The 21360-nt window shown below is 46.5% G+C and overlaps 1 protein-coding gene across 6 annotated transcripts in view; it reads left to right on the top strand.

Moving 5' to 3' along the window:
- LOC121546176 (host cell factor 1) overlaps nt 1–15426 on the top strand; it is a 68713-nt gene extending 53287 nt beyond the window's left edge. For 5 of the 6 annotated variants that reach the window (XM_045209573.1, XM_045209576.1, XM_045209574.1 and 2 more), the window contains 8 exons: nt 3334–3479; nt 4233–4262; nt 5441–5656; nt 9281–9418; nt 11864–12049; nt 12247–12556; nt 14468–14531; nt 14910–15426. In XM_045209573.1, the coding sequence (XP_045065508.1) occupies nt 3334–3479; nt 4233–4262; nt 5441–5656; nt 9281–9418; nt 11864–12049; nt 12247–12556; nt 14468–14531; nt 14910–14949 (1130 nt within the window). In that variant the 3' untranslated portion in view covers nt 14950–15426. The remainder of the gene's footprint in view (nt 1–3333; nt 3480–4232; nt 4263–5440; nt 5657–9280; nt 9419–11863; nt 12050–12246; nt 12557–14467; nt 14532–14909) is intronic. The other variant, XM_045209575.1, reaches the window with a different exon arrangement.
- The last annotated feature ends 5934 nt before the right edge of the window (nt 15427–21360 follow it).

Below are 21360 nucleotides of genomic sequence, written 5' to 3'. Positions count from 1 at the left end.
AGCCGGGCTGACAGACAGACAGAGAGCCGGGCAGACAGACGGACAGACAGACAGAGAGCCGGGCAGACAGACAGAGAGCCGGGCAGACAGACAGACAGACAGACAGACAGGCAGACAGACAGGCAGAGAGCCGGGCAGACAGACAGAGAGCCGGGCGGGCAGACAGACAGAGAGCCGGGCGGGCAGACAGACAGAGAGCCGGGCAGACAGACAGACAGAGAGCCAGACTGACAGACAGCCGGGCAGACAGACAGACAGACAGAGAGCCGGGCAGACAGACAGACAGACAGAGAGCCGGGCAGACAGACAGACAGACAGACAGAGAGCCAGACAGACAGACAGACAGACAGACAGAGAGCCGGGCTGACAGACAGACAGAGGGCCGGGCAGACAGACAGACAGAGAGCCGGGCAGACAGACAGACAGCCGGGCAGAGGGCCGGGCAGACAGACAGACAGACAGAGAGCCGGGCAGACAGACAGACAGACAGAGAGTGGGCAGACAGACAGACAGACAGACAGAGAGCCGGGCAGACAGACAGACAGAGAGCCGGGCAGACAGACAGAGAGCCGGGCGGGCAGACAGACAGAGAGCCGGGCGGGCAGACAGACAGAGAGCCGGGCAGACAGACAGACAGAGAGCCAGACTGACAGACAGCCGGGCAGACAGACAGACAGACAGAGAGCCGGGCAGACAGACAGACAGACAGAGAGCCGGGCAGACAGACAGACAGACAGACAGAGAGCCAGACAGACAGACAGACAGACAGACAGAGAGCCGGGCAGACAGACAGACAGAGAGCCGGGCAGACAGACATACAGAGAGCCGGGCAGACAGACATACAGAGAGCCGGGCAGACAGACAGACAGAGAGCCGGGCAGACAGAGAGCCGGACAGACAGACAGACAGAGAGCCGGACAGACAGACAGACAGAGAGCCGGGCAGACAGACAGACAGAGAGCCGGGCAGACAGACAGACAGAGAGCCGGGCAGACAGATGGACAGAGAGCCGGGCAGACAGACAGAGAGCCGGGCAGACAGACAGAGAGCCGGGCAGACAGACAGAGAGCCGGGCAGACAGACAGAGAGCCGGGCAGACAGACAGAGAGCCGGGCAGACAGACAGAGAGCCGGGCAGACAGACAGAGAGCCGGGCAGACAGACAGAGAGCCGGGCAGACAGACAGAGAGCCGGGCAGACAGACAGAGAGCCGGGCAGACAGACAGAGAGCCGGGCAGACAGACGGACAGAGAGCCGGGCAGACAGACGGACAGAGAGCCAGGCAGACAGACGGACAGACAGACAGAGAGCCGGGCAGACAGACAGACAGAGAGCCGGGCAGACAGACAGACAGACAGACAGACAGACAGACAGACAGACAGAAGAGCCGGGCAGACAGACAGACAGAGAGCCGGGCAGACAGACAGACAGAGAGCCGGGCAGACAGACAGACAGAGAGCCGGGCAGACAGACAGACAGAGAGCCGGGCAGACAGACAGACAGACAGACAGACAGACAGACAGACAGACAGACAGACAGACAGACAGAGAGCCGGGCAGACAGACAGACAGAGAGCCGGGCAGACAGACAGACAGAGAGCCGGGCAGACAGACAGAGAGCCGGGCAGACAGACAGGCAGACAGACAGACAGACAGGCAGACAGAGAGCCGGGCTGACAGACAGACAGACAGAGGGCCGGACAGACAGACAGACAGAGAGCCGGGCAGACAGACAGACAGACAGAGAGCCGGGCAGACAGAGGGCCGGGCAGACAGACAGACAGACAGAGAGCCGGGCAGACAGACAGACAGAGAGTGGGCAGACAGACAGACAGAGAGCGGGGCAGACAGACAGACAGCGGGCCGGACAGACAGACAGACAGAGGGCCAGACAGACAGAGAGCCGGGCAGACAGACAGAGAGCCGGGCAGACAGACCTAGAGCAGACAGACCAGGCCCTGGCCACGGCATGCTGTCATGAGTGAGTAGAGAAAGACAGACTGGTGACTAGGCTTACTCCTGCAGGACCAGGGCCTGTGTTCAGAGAAAGACAGACTGGTGACTAGGCTTACTCCTGCAGGACCAGGGCCTGTGTTCAGAGAAAGACAGACTGGTGACTAGGCTTAGTCCTCCAGGACCAGGGCCTGTGTTCAGAGAAAGACAGACTGGTGACTAGGCTTAGTCCTCCAGGACCAGGGCCTGTGTTCAGAGAAAGACAGACTGGTGACTAGGCTTACTCCTGCAGGACCAGGGCCTGTGTTCAGAGAAAGACAGACTGGTGACTAGGCTTAGTCCTGCAGGACCAGGGCCTGTGTTCAGAGAAAGACAGACTGGTGACTAGGCTTAGTCCTGCAGGACCAGGGCCTGTGTTCAGAGAAAGACAGACTGGTGACTAGGCTTAGTCCTCCAGGACCAGGGCCTGTGTTCAGAGAAAGACAGACTGGTGACTAGGCTTACTCCTGCAGGACCAGGGCCTGTGTTCAGAGAAAGACAGACTGGTGACTAGGCTTAGTCCTGCAGGACCAGGGCCTGTGTTCAGAGAAAGACAGACTGGTGACTAGGCTTACTCCTCCAGGACCAGGGCCTGTGTTCAGAGAAAGACAGACTGGTGACTAGGCTTACTCCTCCAGGACCAGGGCCTGTGTTCAGAGAAAGACAGACTGGTGACTAGGCTTACTCCTGCAGGACCAGGGCCTGTGTTCAGAGAAAGACAGACTGGTGACTAGGCTTAGTCCTCCAGGACCAGGGCCTGTGTTCAGAGAAAGACAGACTGGTGACTAGGCTTACTCCTGCAGGACCAGGGCCTGTGTTCAGAGAAAGACAGACTGGTGACTAGGCTTAGTCCTGCAGGACCAGGGCCTGTGTTCAGAGAAAGACAGACTGGTGACTAGGCTTACTCCTGCAGGACCAGGGCCTGTGTTCAGAGAAAGACAGACTGGTGACTAGGCTTACTCCTGCAGGACCAGGGCCTGTGTTCAGAGAAAGACAGACTGGTGACTAGGCTTACTCCTGCAGGACCAGGGCCTGTGTTCAGGGACTGCTGATCCAGGATCAGTTTAGCCTTTTAGATCATAATGCATGAGATTACATGGACAGGAGAAACCTGATCCTAGATCAGTACTACTACTCTGAGACACTATGAATACGGGCCCTGATGTAGAACCAGCAAGGGTCGTTACAGATTTAGGTGTGTTTCACATATTTGTTACATTCCAACACTAGCACTGATTCAGTCCATCGAGGGCTAGCAGATTGACTAGTTTAAACAGATGTGTGGTAGGACTGGAAAGAGAATCGTTGGTGTTAGCAGTCTCATCTCCCCTGTCCCTCTCCAGATCAGACCACCACCATCCCCATTGTGTTGACTCAGGCTGAGCTGGCAGCCCTGGTTCAACAGCAACAACAGCTGCAGCAGGCTCAGGCCCAGGCCCAGGCCCAGGCCCAGGCCCAGGCCCAGGCAGCGGCAGCTCAACACATCCAGGTCAGTCGGCCCAACCACTGTTTTACTGTCTGCCTGTCGCTAACTGTGTCGCTAACTGTCTGCCTGTCGCTAACTGTCTGCCTGTCGCTAACTGTGTCGCTAACTGTCTGCCTGTCGCTAACTGTGTCGCTAACTGTCTGCCTGTCGCTAACTGTGTCGCTAATTGTCTGCCTGTCGCTAACTGTCTGCCTGTCGCTAACTGTGTCGCTAACTTTCTGCCCGTCGCTAACTGTGTCGCTAACTGTCTGCCCGTCGCTAACTGTCTGCCCGTCGCTAACTGTCTGCCCGTCGCTAACTGTCTGCCCGTCGCTAACTGTCTGCCCGTCGCTAACTGTCTAACTGCCCATTTCTAAATTTGTCTGCCTGCCCGTCTCTAATTCTGTCTGCCTGCCCGTCTCTAATTCTGTCTGCCTCTAACGGTCTGCCTGCCTGTCTCTAACGGTCTGCCTGCCTGTCTCTAACGGTCTGCCTGCCTGTCTCTAACGGTCTGCCCTAACGGTCTGCCCTGCCCGTCCCTAACGGTCTGCCCTGCCCGTCCCTAACGGTCTGCCCTGCCCGTCCCTAACGGTCTGCCCTGCCCGTCCCTAACGGTCTGCCCTGCCCGTCTCTAACGGTCTGCCTGCCTGTCTCTAACGGTCTGCCTGCCTGTCCCTAACAGTCTTCCAGTCTGCCTCTAACTACCTGTCTCCAACTGTCTGCCTGTCTCCAACTGTCTGCCTCTCTCCAACTGTCTGCCTGTTTCCAACTGCCCAGGCCCAGGCAGCAGCAGCACAACACAACCAGGTCAGTCGGCCCAACCACTGTTTTACTGTCTGCCTCTGTCTGTCTCTAACTGCCTGCTTGTCTGTGTCTGCCTGTGTCTGTCAGTAACTGCCTGTCTCTGTCGGTCGGCCTGTCTCTAACTCTGTGTCTGCCCATCTCTGTCTGCCTGTCTCTCTCTCTGCCCATCTTTGTCTGCCTGTCTCTCTCTCTGCCTGTGTCTGCCGGTCTTAACTGTCTGCCTCTAATTGTCTGTCTGCCTGTCTCTGTCTGTCTGTCTGCCTGTCTCTGTCTGTCTGCCCTCCTCTGTCTGTCTGCCCTCCTCTAACTGTCTGTCTGCCCGCCTCTAACTGTCTGTCTGCCCGCCTCTAACTGTCTGTCTGCCCGCCTCTAACTGTCTGTCTGCTTCTCTGTCTGTCTGTCTGCCCGTCTCTGTCTGTCTGTCTGCCCGTCTCAGTCTGTCTGTCTGCCCACATCTAACTGTCTGTCTGCTTCTCTGTCTGTCTGTCTGCCCGTCTCTGTCTGTCTGTCTGCCCGTCTCTGTCTGCCCGTCTCTGTCTGTCTGTCTGCCCGTCTCTGTCTGTCTGTCTGCCCGTCTCTGTCTGTCTGTCTGCCCGTCTCTGTCTGTCTGTCTGCCCGTCTCTGTGCCCGTCTCTAACTGTCTGTCTCTAACTGTCTGTCTGTATCTGTCCTTCTGTCTATTAGGGCAGCATGATATGAGATCTAGAACATATAGATCTAAACTGTTGGAATCATTTTAAATAGAATGATTTATGTTAAGAAACAAAGTGGAAGCAGCACCGTTCTTGGAACAATTAGTTGACCTAACAGAATAACTTACAGTGAATCTAACAGCGAGGAGGATGAACTGCGCTGCTTGATTGACAGGGGGCGGGGCTTGGTGTGTGGGAAGCAGCCACGAGAGGTGAGGAGGGAGACGACAGAGTAACCTAGAAAAACGGAAGTTGGGCTTAGTGGCATTTCAAAATATTGTGTGCAATGTGAATTCCATTAATTGTGCAGCCCTACTATCGATCTATCCGTCTCTGTCTGTCTGTCTGTCTGTCTGTTCTGTCTGTCTGTTCTGTCCGTCTGTCTTCATTTAGGCGGTCTTAATGTATTCTTTGCATTTGTTAAGTAAGAACTTTGAACTGCATTTTATTGTACGAAATGCTGTATAAATAAAGTTTGATTTGACCCAGCCCACCGAGGGCCTGGCCCCAGCAGACAGCCTGAACGACCCAGCGTCGGAGAGCAGCGGCCAGGAGCTGGCCGCTGCAGTGACCCAGGCTGTGGCCCGCTTAGCCCCGTCCTGCACCTTGACCCCAACTCAGGCAATGATGGTGGCCAGCCCGGCTAAGACGCAGGCAGCTACGTCCGAGAGAGAGGTGGTCAATGGAATAGAGTCTGCTGCTGGGGTGAGTGGGCTGGACTAGACTGGCTTTATGTCTTCTGTTTACCCTGATGAATCATTGATGTAACTCAAAATGGCTGTTATTTAGTCAGGATCACTATGATATGATTATAAGACATTATAAAAGGGTCATATGTGCGCATGACAAGTCTTACAATGCATTATAACGGCAGGCTTTAGGTAAAGTGTTACCAAACAGGGTTCTTTTATGGATAAAAATTGGGTTTGGGTGATGGGCGTGGCAGGTGCGTGGCCGCAGTGACAAAATGTAGCTGTTCTAAAGCGAATTCTGCCATGTGGTGGAGAGAGCATTGCAATTTTAAACCACACTTCCTGCAAATGTTCTGTAATAATCGGGTGATTCCCGATTTTAATATCTAAATTATTTACAATGTTTTCTCTAAATAAGCTTTGTTGTACGATTTTTAAAGGTCAAATACATTTACATTTTAGTCATTTAGCAGACGCTCTTATCCAGAGCGATTTACAGTTAGTGAGTGCATACGTTTTTCATACTGGCCCCCCGTGGGAATCGAACCCACAACCCTGGCGTTGCAAACAGCCATGCTCTACCAACTGAGCTATAGGAGGGACTATACACTGCATTTCAAACAGTCAGCAATAATCGAATGAATTCGGGGCTTGTAAAGGTATACATAGGCTAAATATAACCCTTCCCCAAAGACCCACAAACAATGTAATTATTTTATCAAAACAGTTTAACCTGCTTCCCCCCCCCACCCCTCAATGTTCATTGATACTCCTGTTTTAGTAGTGTCTGCTCTGTGCTCAATTTGTGGAGTTGAGACATAAAAAATAGTTGTTAGAATGGTTAACTTCTCTATTACAGTAAAATAATGTGTTTCTGTGTCCATACGACCGATTTTTCTGTTGGACCAAATTCAAATAGCAAGTTGAAACCGCTTGTCAGAGAGGAGGAAGATCTCTCATCTTTGTTGTTGTGAGTGGCAGGGGGAGGGGCTTGGTGTGTGTGTGTGTGTGTGTGTGTGTAAACATGGTGGAAGAGGTGATGCGAGAGGTTTCTATGGCCCAATGCGTTTCTATGGACCTATTTTGGCGCTAAGCTTGTCGCCTGCCTTCCTGCTTTTGGGACAACGACTTCATTGTTTGGACGGAGACACGAGCATCTCATCACTACAGTGGGGAGAACAAGTATTTGATACACTGCCGATTTTGCAGGTTTTCCTACTTACAAAGCATGTAGAGGTCTGTAATTTGTATCATAGGTACACTTCAACTGTGAGAGACGGAATCTAAAACAAAAATCCAGAAAATCACATTGTATGATTTTTAAGTAATTCATTTGCATTTTATTGCATGACATAAGTATTTGATCACCTACCAACCAGTAAGAATTCCGGCTCTCACAGACCTGTTAGTTTTTGTTTAAGAAGCCCTCCTGTTCTCCACTCATTACCTGTATTAACTGCACCTGTTTGAACTCGTTACCTGTATAAAAGACACCTGTCCACACACTCAATCAAACAGACTCCAACCTCTCCACAATGGCCAAGACCAGAGCGCTGTGTAAGGACATCAGGGTTAAAATTGTAGACCTGCACAAGGCTGGGATGTGCTACAGGACAATAGGCAAGCAGCTTGGTGAGAAGGCAACAACTGTTGGTGCAATTATTAGAAAATGGAAGAAGTTCAAGATGACGGTCAAGCACCCTCGGTCTGGGGCTCCATGCAAGATCTCACCTCGTGGGGCATCAATGATCATGAGGAAGGTGAGGGATCAGCCCAGAACTACACGGCAGGACCTGGTCAATGACCTGAAGAGAGCTGGGACCACAGTCTCAAAGAAAACCATTAGTAACACACTACGCCGTCATGGATTAAAATCCTGCAGCGCACGCAAGGTCCCCCTGCTCAAGCCAGCGCATGTTCAGGCCCGTCTAAAGTTTGCCAATGACCATCTGGATGATCCAGATGAGGAATGGGAGAAGGTCATGTGGTCTGATGAGACAAAAATAGAGCTTTTTGGTCTAAACTCCACTTGCCGTGTTTGGAGGAAGAAGAAGGATGAGTACAACCCCAAGAACACCATCCCAACCGTGACGCATGGAGGTGGAAAAATCATTCTTTGGGGATGCTTTTCTGCAAAGGGGACAGGACGACTGCACCGTATTGAGGGGAGGATGGAAGGGGCCATGTATCGCGAGATCTTGGCCAACAACCTCCTTCCCTCAGTAAGAGCATTGAAGATGGGTCGTGGCTGGGTCTTCCAGCATGACAACGACCCGAAACACACAGCCAGGGCAACTAAGGAGTGGCTCCGTAAGAAGCATCTCAAGGTCCTGGAGTGGCCTAGCCAGTCTCCAGACCTGAACCCAATAAAACATCTTTGGAGGGAGCTGAAAGTCCGTGTTGCCCAGCGACAGCCCCTAAACCTGAAGGATGTGGAGAAGGTCTGTATGGGGAGTGGGCCAAAATCCCTGCTGCAGTGTGTGCAAACCTGGTCAAGACCTACAGGAAACGTATGATCTCTGTAATTGCAAACAAAGGTTTCTGTAACCAAATATTAAGTTCTGCTTTTCTGATGTATCAAATACTTATGTCATGCAATAAAAAGCAAATTAATTACTTAAAAATCATACAATGTGATTTTCTGGATTTATGTTTTAGATTCCGTCTCTCACAGTTGAAGTGTCCCTATGATAAAAATTACAGACCTCTACATGCTTTGTAAGTAGGAAAACCTGCAAAATCGGCAGTGGATCAAATACTTGTTCTCCCCACTGTATATACAGATCTCTGGTGTAAATGGGAAGGTGCACAGAGGAGCGAAGGAGACGAGACCGAAAAGACAGCGTTAGAACAAGCTAACATAAACACTCCTAAAAATGTACATTCAAATTAATCAAATTAATTTGATATTTCGCCCAGCCCTAAATTCTACACATCTTGCCATGGGGCTGAGAGAAAATGTGCTGTTTTTTAAAGCTAATTTTCTGTGATTCAACACATCTTGCCATGGCTTATGCTATCTGAGTGACTCGAACATAACATCAATGGGGACCCCATGCTATGACAAAAATCCTCCGTAATCCGTACTTTTTGGAATTTAAGATTCTCCCCGACTGTCTAGCTTTTATTTTGGTGATTGTTAGTTCTCAAAGATGATCTTATTTTTTATTTGTATATATAGCTCCATTATCTTTTCTACATACTTTATATATGGTTGTAATAATTTTTAAGTTTACACTGAAAATATTTTTTCTTCCTGAAAATGATTATACGTTTTTTTGGGGGGACATAGGCGGCCTGAAAAAATACTTAGACTCACCTAATCACCGCCCAATACTTTTCTATGCAGAAATAATGATGCATTTAGTATGTCTTCTAATCATCAGGCTGATTACCGTTCACCTCTTTGACAAACCAGCTCATTATTGTTAAAATATCTTTATTTTTATTTTTTAAATATCTTATCTGGCTGAATAAAGGTTCCAACAGAAATTATAAATAGCATATTAATCTAGATCCTCTCATTTTGATTATTCGATATTTTTTTTCAACAGTATCTCATCTATTCCTCTAATGAATAAATGTGAAAAACGTAATTCATATAGTGTATATGTTCTAACCACCATGTCTTCTCCAGAGGCAAGGAGCTCCTCCTGCGGTGGCCAAAGCCCCGGTGAAGAAAGACAACCAGTGGTTTGACGTTGGCATCGTCAAGGTTACCAACACGGTGGTCACACACTACTACCTACCCTCTGAAGACCAGGCCGCCGTCGACGTAAGACACTAACACAACCATAAACACAATAACATGACTGCTGTTGTTCTGAAGTCACTCGTGGTATCTGTGATTTTTAATGCATTGGTTTTACATAGAGCTTTTTTCTAGGGCTTTCACAGATTCCCATTTTGTTTTCCTCGAATTCCTCACACGCTCTCTCATGGTCTCCTCAAAACGTGTTGGAGGAGAACATCCAAGGTCCCTCCCCTCTGACCTTCTCCAATGCTTTTTGAGGAGGAGGCAAGGAGAGAGAATGCGAAGAATCAAGGAAAGACAAATTAAGTAATATCAAGGGCTTCCCCCTACTAGGGCTTTTACGGTAACCGTATTACTGCCACACCGGCAGTCATGAGTCATGGTAAACTCCTTTTATGCACTCTGGACATGCTTTGGTAGTACCCAACTACCTAACTACCATCAGGTCCTAACGACCTGGTACTCCTGTTCTCCACTCATTACCTGTATTAACTGCACCTGTTTGAACTCGTTACCTGTATAAAAGACACCTGTCCACACACTCAATCAAACAGACTCCAACCTCTCCACAATGGCCAAGACCAGAGAGCTGTGTAAGGACATCAGGGATAAAATTGTAGACCTGCACAAGGCTGGGATGGGCTACAGGACAATAGGCAAGCAGCTTGGTGAGAAGGCAACAACTGTTGGCTCAATTATTAGAAAATGGAAGAAGTTCAAGATGACGGTCAATCACCCTCGGTCTGGGGCTCCATGCAAGATCTCACCTCGTGGGGCATCAATGATCATGAGGAAGGTGACATAAGTATTTGATACATCAGAAAAGCAGAACTTAATATTTGGTACAGAAACCTTTGTTTGCAATTACAGAGATCATACGTTTCCTGTAGGTCTTGACCAGGTTTGCACACACTGCAGCAGGGATTTTGGCCCACTCCTCCATACAGACCTTCTCCAGATCCTTCAGGTTTCGGGGCTGTCACTGGGCAATACAGACTTTCAGCTCCCTCCAAAGATTTTCTATTGGGTTCAGGTCTGGAGACTGGCTAGGCCACTCCAGGACCTTGAGATGCTTCTTACGGAGCCACTCCTTAGTTGCCCTGGCTGTGTGTTTCGGGTCGTTGTCATGCTGGAAGACCCAGCCACGACCCATCTTCAATGCTCTTACTGAGGGAAGGAGGTTGTTGGCCAAGATCTCGCGATACATGGCCCCATCCATCCTCCCCTCAATACGGTGCAGTCGTCCTGTCCCCTTTGCAGAAAAGCATCCCCAAAGAATGATGTTTCCACCTGTACTCATCCTTCTTCTTCCTCCAAACACGGCGAGTGGAGTTTAGACAAAAAAGCTATATTTTTGTCTCATCAGACCACATGACCTTCTCCCATTCCTCCTCTGGATCATCCAGATGGTCATTGGCAAACTTCAGACGGGCCTGGACATGCGCTGGCTTGAGCAGGGGGACCTTGCGTGCGCTGCAGGATTGAATCCATGACGGCGTAGTTTGTTACTAATGGTTTTCTTTGAGACTGTGGTCCCAGCTCTCTTCAGGTCATTGACCAGGTCCTGCCGTGTAGTTCTGGGCTGATCCCTCACCTTCCTCATGATCATTGATGCCCCACGAGGTGAGATCTTGCATGGAGCCCCAGACCGAGGGTGATTGACCGTCATCTTGAACTTCTTCCATTTTCTAATAATTGCGCCAACAGTTGTTGCCTTCTCACCAAGCTGCTTGCCTATTGTCCTGTAGCCCATCCCAGCCTTGTGCAGGTCAAGGACAATCAATGAAAACAGAAAGCACCTGAGCTCAATTTCGAACCTCATAGCAAAGGGTCTGAATACTTATGTAAATAAGGTTTTTTATTTTTTATAAATTATCAAAAATGTCTAAACCTGTTTTCACTTTGTAATTATGGGGTATTGTGTGTAGATTGAAGGAGGGGGTAATTTATCAATTTTAGAATAAGGCTGTAACGTAACAACGTGGAAAAAGTCAAGGGGTCTGAATACTTTCCGAATGCACTGTATGTTTTGATTTCTAAGACATTCTAAGGTTTGTGTCATTCACAACTAAAGTCGCCAAATAACTCTAAATCTAGCATATAGGACCTCTTTCAAGTAATCACTTTTACCTCCATTATATTCTTCTTACTATAAAATCGTATAATATAAAATAATGGTCTGCTAAATGAACAAGCCTACAGCCTATGGCATGGAGCATAGCCAGATAACATACAGTAGGCATTTTCTCCATATCATGTTTCTTTAAGACCTGACTAAAATAAATTATGGATTTATTGTGATATTGATATTGATTTTATTAGACTTTTTTAAATGTAGATGTTCCAAAGGCGTGTATGATGTGTTTAATGTCCGCCACAGCCCTACTAAGATCCCCAAACACCAAAGATGCTTTACAATAAGTCGATTATCAAGTTTTTAAAAAACGTATTTGTTGTGTGTTGTAGGATGACTCTGGGGCGATCCCAGACTACAGTCAGATGAGGAAGATGGACCTCCAGCCAGGGACGGCCTATAAGTTCAGAGTGGCCGGGATCAACGCCTGTGGCCGGGGGAACTTCTCAGAGGTCTCGGCCTTCAAGACCTGTCTACCAGGCTTCCCCGGAGCTCCCTGTGCTATCAAGATCAGCAAGGTTAACATTTTAATTTGTATTACATTTTTAGTATTTAACCAGGCGAGTCAGTTAAGGACAAATTCTAAAACATATTTTACCCAGGGAGTGTTTATTTATCACACATGTTTTGTTTCACCATGTTTCTATGAATTCGTGTTTATAGCTCAGATCACGCTTTCTTCCCCCCTCTCTTCCTCTCCCTCCTCCCCACTCAGAGCCCAGACGGAGCCCACCTGACCTGGGAGCCTCCGTCGGTAACGTCTGGTAAGATCATTGAGTACTCCGTGTACCTGGCCATCCAGAGCACCCAGAGCGGAGAGCAGGCCAAGCCCACCACCACCACCACCCCAGCCCAGCTGGCCTTCATGCGGGTGTTCTGTGGGCCAAACCCCTCCTGCCTGGTGCAGTCGTCCAGCCTCTCCAACGCACACATAGACTACACCACCAAGCCTGCCATCATCTTCCGCATCGCAGCCCGCAACGAGAAGGGTTACGGCCCTGCCACCCAGGTCAGGTGGCTCCAAGGTATGGAACGTTATGTTAAGCTTGATTCACTAAGTGGCAGTAGTCAATATTACGCTGAACAAAAATATAAACGCAACATATAAAGTGTTGGTCCCATGTTTCATGAGCTGAAATAAAAGATCACAGAAATGTTCCATACGCACAAAACGTTTATTTCTCTCAAATGTTGTGCCAATTTGTTTACATCCCTGTTAGTGTTAGATTAATTTGGATTTTAAGAATAATGACTAAAGGATTTCACCCCAAATACAGTATAAATGTTAGAATTATCATGTAGTGTCAACCCACTACCAGAGGGGGCGGTACTAAACATTCAAGGGGGAAGGCGGAAACTGTTTAGAAAAGCCACCTAAAGGTGGGAGGAGTCAAGTTCAGGAGGTATAAAATCGTATGTTTGTGTCTTCGGCACGAGAACTCTCCATGAATAAATATACAGATAATACTTGTTGGTTGTGGACCTTGAATCATTGATGATTAAAACCAGAGCCTTACAACCTCTGGTAATGATTCAAGCTTAGGTTGAATTAGAGATAGAAATTCACATGACAGTTAGTGAGCATTTTCTCTTTTGCCAAGATAATCCATCCACCTGACAGATGTGGCATATCAAGAAGCTGATTAAACAGCATGATCATTACACAGGTGCACCTTGTGTAGGGGACAACAAGGCCACTCTAAAATGTGCAGTTTTGTCACACAACACAATGCCACAGATGTCTGAAGTTGAGGGAGCGTGCAATTGGCATGCTGACTGCAGGAATGTCCACCAGAGCTGTTGCTGGAGAATTGAATGTTAATTTCTCTACCATAAGCCGCCTCCAATGTCATTTTAGAGAATTTGGCAGTACGTCCAACTGGCCTCACAACCGCAGACCAAGTGTAACCATGCCAGCCCAGGACCTCCACATCCAGCTTCTTCACCTGCGGGATCGTCTGAGACCAGCCACCCGGACAACTGATGAAACTGTGGGTTTGCACAACCGAAGAATTTCTGCACAAACTGTCAGAAACCGCCTCAAGGATGTTGATCTGTGTGCTCATCGTCCTCACCAGGGTCTTGACCTGAGTGCAGTTCGGCGTCGTAACTGACTTCAGTGGGCACATGCTCACCTTCGATGGCCACTGGCACGGATGAATCCCGGTTTCAACTGTACCGGACAGATGGCAGAAAGCGTGTATGGAGTCGTGTGGGCGAGCGGTTTGCTGATGTCAACGTTGTGAACAGAGTGCCCCGTGTTGGTGGTGGGGTTATGGTATGGGCAGGCATAAGCTAGGGACAACGAACACAATTGCATTTTATCGATGGTGATTTGAATGCACAGAGATACCGTGATGAGATCCTGAGGTCCATTGTCGTGCCATTCATCCGCCGCCATCACCTCATGTTTCAGCATGATAATGCACGGCCCCATGTCGCAAGGATCTGTACACAATTCCTGGAAGGTAAAAATGTCCCAGTTCTTCCATGTCCTGCATACTCACCAGACATGTCACCCATTGAGCATGTTTGGGATGCTCTGGATCGACGTGTACAACAGCGTGTTCCAGTTCCTGCCAATATCCAGCAACTTCGCACAGCCATTGAAGAGGAGTGGGACAACATTCCACAGGCCACAATCAACAGCCAGATCAACTATATGCGAAGGAGATGTGTCGCGCTGCATGAGGCAAATGGTCACACCAGATACTGACTGGTTTTCTGATCACGCCCCTACTTTTTTATCTGTGACCAACAGATGCATATCTGTATTCCCAATCATGTGAAATCCATAGATTAGGGCTTAAATAATTTATTTCAATTGACTGATTTCCTTATATGAACTGTAACTCAGTAAAATGTTTGAAATTTGTTGCATGTTGCATTTCTATTTTTGTTCAGTGCAATCCTATCTGTTTCCCCTCTCCCTGTAGAGATGAGTAAAGATGGCCTTGCAGCTAAACCGTCTGCCAAGAGACCAGGCTCCTCACCTGACATGTGAGTACTAGGATTCATCCTCCTCTCTCTTTAGTAATCCACAAAATGATTAAATAAGCTGTAAAATTCATGAATTCAGTTATTTAACTGTACATTCCTAAAAATACTATGAATTAATGTATTTATTTGGAAATGCAAAGGTGTTTTGAAAAAAGTTATTCAGTAGTCATTTGTGGCCAAGCCTGTCACCCCTCTTCCATAACTCTTAACTTGGCTCTTTACTTTCAATTTAACTCTCTGTCCTAACTCTGTCCTAACTCTGTCCTAACTCTGTCCTAACTCTGTCCTAACTCTGTCCTAACTCTGTCCTAACTCTGTCCTAACTCTGCAGCCCCATCGATGTTCATCTGTTGAATCATGTTTTCTCTCCTCCTTTAGGAAAGCTGCTGGTCCAAAGAAGGCCAGATCAGACCAGTAAGGGGTTTCCTTCCTCTCCCCTTGTTGTCCATGATGACTGACTGAACTGAATACAACACCTTCCTACTGAATACTAGACCCCAGGCTCAACCAAGACCCCAGGCTCAACCAAGACCCCAGGCTCAACCAAGACCCCAGGCTCAACCAAGACCCCAGGCTCAACCAAGACCCCAGGCTCAACCTCGACCCCAGGCTCAACCTCGACCCAAGGCTCAACCTCGACCCCAGGCTCAACCAAGACCCCAGGCTCAACCTCGACCCCAGGCTCAACCTCGACCCCAGGCTCAACCTCGACCCCAGGCTCAACCTCGACCCCAGGCTCAACCTCGACCCCAGGCTCAACCTCTACTAGCCTCAAACCCCACCAACTATCTACAGTACCCCATCCTGAACCTAGACCCGCCCCCATCCTAAACCTAGACCCGCCCCCATCCTGAACCTAGACCCGCCCCCATCCTGAACCTAGACCCAGCCCCCATCCTGAACCTAGACCCGCCCCCATCCTGAACCTAGACCCGCCCCCACCCTGAACATAGACCCGCCCCCATCCTGAACATAGACCTGCCCCCAACCACCCATCATTCACAAAATGGCTGCAAAATAGATCAAGATGAGAAGCTGAGAAACACCAGATCCCTGGACGTTGTGCTGCCACGGACGCCTTAGTTCAATCTTCTGTATTTGTTATTGTATTATTATTGATATTTACTTGTTAAAACAGTTGAAAGAAACATCCATTACCTTTTTTTATTTTCCTATGATATATGATTTTCTGTGGAATCAAAATACAAAAACTGTTTAGTCTGGTTTAACTGTAGTTTCTAGTTAGTTCTCTAGTCTGTTTCATGCGTTTCCTGTCTCCTGTTTATCTACACAAGCAATAGACAACACAAATAACTGCTCATAATATATTCTGCAGAGAAATCCAGTGTATCTCATTATATGTCATTGGAGGGTGTGGGCATCGGTAGGTTGCATTCGGAATAATCAGGCGGTTGCTATAGGAGACAGTTGGAACACAAGGAGATGACATCATCACGTCACCATGGAGATTTAATAAATACACCAAATGGAAAACAGACAGCAGGACATTGGGGGGAGGACAGTGTTCTCCATTCCAGGGGAATCATCATCATCAACCAATCAATACTCTTATCTGTCATCTTGCTTTGTGACATCACTGTGTGTTAATGTGTACCTATGTCAGAAGGAGACGAGTGAAGTAATAGCTTCATTTCGTTAAAGTAAATAAAAAAATAACAGTGGTTCATGTATGTTTAGGAGAGTTTTTTTTTTTTTATAACCCTATTCGACAGTTTCAGAATTGGTTGTCTAAGGAGCCGTTACATAACAAGGACTTTTTTGTACTTGTTCTGCTGCAGAACATAAGATTTGACAGAAAAAGAGGAGTGGATTATTTTGTTTTTGTTTACTTTCATTAATTTTTTTATTAAAGGAATTGATTTAATGAAGAAGAAAAAAAAGCTTATTTTCACCTTTCTCCCTCCTCAACCTGTTGATTGTCCATAGTAGAATGAATTTGTTGGAGTCTATGGAATTCAAAAGGATCTTTTTTTATTTTCCCAAGGCTTGTTTTTTAGATAAATCCCAGTTTATTCTCAGAAATGTTCTGCTCTCAAATTGTGGAGAAACTTTTCATATTGATAACCATTGACATTTTGTTTTTGGTGTATTATTCTTTGATGTACATGTGTTTAGGTTTGCAAGTGTGTGTAACGTGACTGATGTTTTCCACGTCTTTTTGAACGGAGCGGTTTTTTTGTTACCTAGTGGTGGGAAATGCTGGATATGATGGCATGAAGAATGATTGATTGGCGCTGCCAGAGTTTGGGCTCAGTTGTAAATAAGTTCCTTCCTTCACGTAGCAAGAAGTAAAGTAAAACATTAAAAAAAAAAAGATTTTTATATAATTATCTGTAACAAAAATGTTTTTACATGTTTGACATCTCGGTTGCTTTTTGTCTAGATATAAAAAAAAACGGAAACGTCTCCCTGCTCTGTCTTGTTTCTCGCTTCTGTTTTCCTCATTGATTATAATGCAGAACACTTCTTGATATCGTTGTTATGGTTATAATGCCCAAGTTGCGTTGGCAGGCAGGGAGGTCAGAGGTGGTTGAATTAAGAACCAACCATAGAAATAGAACCTAGAATAGATTCTATTTCTATGGAAGCAACGGCAAGCTGATGGAGATTTGGCTTCGTTCTATCTGATCTAACAAACGGTTTGTGAATATTACTATGGAAAATAAAACTTTTTAGTGAATCTTTTTTACCACTTCTTGAGGTGTGACTTATTTTGTGTGAATGTTTACATTTTTACATTTTACCAGACGCTCTTATCCAGAGCGATTTACAGTTAGTGAGTGCATACATAATAAAAATAAATAAATCATACAGGCCCCCGTGGGAATCGAACCCACAACATTTACATTTTACATTTTAGTCATTTAGCAGACGCTCTTATCCAGAGCGACTTACAGTTAGTGAGTGCATTCATTATTTTTTTTATTTTTTTCATACTGGCCCCCCGTGGGAATCGAACCCACAACCCTGGCGTTGCAAACGCCATGCTCTACCAACTGAACTACATCCCTGCCGGCCATTCCCTCCCCTACCCTGGACGACGCTGGGCCAATTGTGCGCCGCCCCATGGGTCTCCCGGTCGCGGCCGGCTACAACAGAGCCTGGATTCGGGAGTACTGTTTCAATTATGATTAACTTCCAAACCACACCGCCATCGCCAAATGCACAGAGCATAAAAATATCAAAATGTATTTCTCCACTAAGCTAGCCTCGTTCAGGCCCAATGGCCCCTTACAGTCTACATTACAACCATTGTTTAGGATGACGTGAAAATCTATCCATGACACCAAAGAACCATTGGGCCCAAACGAAACCAACCCAGTGGAGAAACACACCTCCATACCCTTATACATTTACTCTGTGCATTTAACAATAGCAGCACAACCTAGAAGTCAATCATAATAGAAACAGTTTGGCATGACAATGCACCACTACATGAACCAGAAACCATATATAAATAGAAACATGTCTCTTAGAAATTGCAACTCCCAAACATTCCAATCCATGTTTACTTTTCACAAAAATCTCTTTCAAATAGTAAATATCCTCAACAGGTTTTATAAAATGCACAGTGGTTGCATTTCATCTGCTACTACAGAACACTTACTTAGCAATATAAAAATCATAAAACAAACAAGAAAAGCGCCATGTGTCAGACAGCATGAAAGCCATTATACACACACTCTTTCACACAAACACCTCTAAAAAAAATAATAAAAAAAATACGCCATGCTCTACCAACTGAGCTACATCCCTGCCGGCCATTCCCTCCCCTACCCTGGACGACGCTGGGCCAATTGTGCGCCGCCCCATGGTAATGTTGTTGGTAATGAGAAGAGCCAGGCTTTGCTAAACTCGGACACTGGTTGAATTCACCACCACCTCTGCTTATGTGTAATTGTTCATCCTTGTGTACATTTAAAATATAAAGTACATACTGTACGGTTATATAATACGATTGTTGTGGATAGTCAAATTGTTAGTTTACATGCTTGTAAAAACGATTTCTCTAATAATCCTGTTTTTAAATGGACACATCTGAAATCAGGTTACGGAAACTTTCATCACCATGGAGTGGAGTTTATTCAGCTAGCTACTGATGGGACTTAAAATGAATGCAGAAAATTAAAAATGCCATTCAAAATTAACGTTCTACCACCTAGACCATGTTATTTTTATGAAACCTTTTTGAATCTGAGTTCGGACATTATAAAGTATGTGAAACTATTTCTAAGACGCATACTTTCAGTTTTCCCGAATTCACTTCAATCGCGCATCGGAAAGGAGGCTTGCACTACCGGTGCTGGACATGGAAGATGAGACACCGCTAGAGGTTCAAATCGGACAGTGATCTGCGCCGCTCGGTCATGTTGTCAACAAGGAAGCATTGTGCATCATCCAAAAACATACATTTTCTTGAAAATATATTGTAGCGACCGCGTGGAGAGGCGCATTTGTTCTGATGTTCTGTCGTGTGGTGATAAGGACACGTTTATCCGTTTTTTTTTTCTTCTGGGTTTCGCGGCGTCCAGCATTCCAGTCCTCCTGCTGTCTGCCAATCAAGGGAACGGCTGGAACGCACGGCCGGGCCGCGGCAGACGAGGGCGGCATTTTCTGAGCTAAACTGACCAAGACGCACAACAACAACACATAAACAACAACACATAAAAATCTCACATAGTTCTGCCCCAAAAACAATGACAACTTCTCTCAACCAGTAGCATAAGGGCTTTTTAGATAAGCAGTGCCCACTTTGTTTTGAGCGGACTTCGCCGCCTAGAACACACCCGGAGGCAGCCCGGTTCCAAAACGAACGCAATCAATTTTCACCCTGTGCAAAACACGCCTACCCTGGCGTACGGGCCAGATTAATCCCCTCATTGTGAACCGTCCTCTGTAACATGGACCAATAGAGGACCACCACAGATAGAACAATGAGACAGATATTTCACTAGATGTATAAATATGAAGCATCCGCTTTGTGTTTTCCGCTCACTACCAAATATGGTAGTGAGAGGAAGCCCAGAGGCCGGCAGTGGGAGAAGATGGAAGGAGGTGGATTGTAGCTTACGTTCTGCAAATGTTCCCATCAATGAAACATTTGATCTCAATACAGTTTTCTGTTCCCAAAACTAGAACATGTTATGAACAGAGTGGACTAAGTTTTGTAGACTTTAACCTTTGCCACATTTTTAAGAAGGCGAAGGCGAATTGAGTTATTGCACACAAGCGTTTCACAGAGTAGGCGTTCCCTAACAGAATTATGCAGATGTCCACTAGAACGGGCCAATAGGGTCTCGCTATCCCGTGCTTGGCTCTGCCCACCTCCTTGCTTGTTCTGCCCACTATGACTCATCTCTTCCCATTGGAAACGACAGGCTGTGGTCTATCTTGGTAGCGGTCAAACACGGAAATTGTTTCAATCTTTTTTCCACCATTCATTTTTCCCCATAGGTGATTTTAAAAACTTTTCAAATAAGGGCTGTGTTTCGTGTAGGCTTACCCTGGCGTGACGTTTTGATAACCGTCTAAATCTCTCCCAGACCAGGTGACATTTATCAATATATTCACCTGTATTTACCCCCCCCCAAAATGAAAAGTGAATTAGCTGCTAATGTGGCTATCATACACAACTACAAATGCCTGTCAAGCATCATGTCACTCACCAGGGCCATGATTAGGCAGGGCAAATCCATTTGAGTGATATCTGGTATATCGAAATAAATCCTTCGCAGCATGTTTTTGGACTAATTCAGAAGTTTTTACCCTATTAAGTACAATACCATTGGAAATTAATGTTCAAAGTTCAATTTAAATTCCTAAAACTTAAATTGAAAATGATGCCGTCGCTGCTTCCTGTTGACAAGACATTTAGATAAATACCCCAATGACAAAACACTGTTTTAATATATTGATATAATATATGAATATATTGAAAACATACATGTGCAACAATAGTTATCATATTACTTGTATTCCCTTACAACAACAAAAAAGTCCTACAGAAATCCTGCATGAAAAATCCTGGTGCCACTTTCCTGTAGGACAAATTCCTGAAGGAATCCTGCAGCAAAATGCCCCCCAAATCCTGTGGGATATCCTGTGGGTAAGATTCCTGCAGGCCATTTCCACCAGATTTCCAGGGCCATTTTCCTCTAGCGCAACCTGCTGGATCCCTTCCTCATCCTTCAGAGAATTTACTGTAGGACAATCCACATTCCTTCAGAGAATGGACAGAAAGCATAAAATTGTGGTCCTCTGTAGAGCATGGCGCTTGTAACGCCAGGGTAGTGGGTTCGATCCCCGGGACCACCCATACGTCATCTTAGCAGCTGTGGATGATTGCTTAATGAAAGTGGTCTCCATTTCATCATGTTATATGAACAGTTAAGCTCTCATTTTATTTTCAATGTAGAAAAGCCAGATTACAACCTACACTATATGTGCACTGATCCACCATGAGCTCTGCCGCCTCAGCCATACTGTCAATATATCATCAATATGTCCACTCCTATTGATAGAGTTTATCTCATGATCACGACAAAACAACTTTTGTTATGTCACGATCATGAGAAAAATTATCTTGTGATCTTGACAAAACAACTTTTGTTATGTTGTGATCGTGAGAAAAATAAGTTCTCGACATAACAAGGGAATTATTGTTTTATTCGTAAGTTCTCTCGGGACTTCTGTAATTTACTACTGTGAAGTGGGTCCAATTAAACGAGAGATGGGATGAATGATAACCTACCCTATGTTGTGGGCCTATTGGCTATTTCACCAGTATGAAACCATCCCAGTCAGAAAA

This window comes from Coregonus clupeaformis, chromosome 30 (genome assembly GCF_020615455.1).
Source record: "Coregonus clupeaformis isolate EN_2021a chromosome 30, ASM2061545v1, whole genome shotgun sequence".
In the NCBI taxonomy this organism is placed as follows: Eukaryota; Metazoa; Chordata; class Actinopteri; order Salmoniformes; family Salmonidae; genus Coregonus; species Coregonus clupeaformis.
The sequence above is the reverse complement of the archived record's forward strand: the minus strand, read 5'-3'. Positions and strand labels throughout refer to the sequence as shown.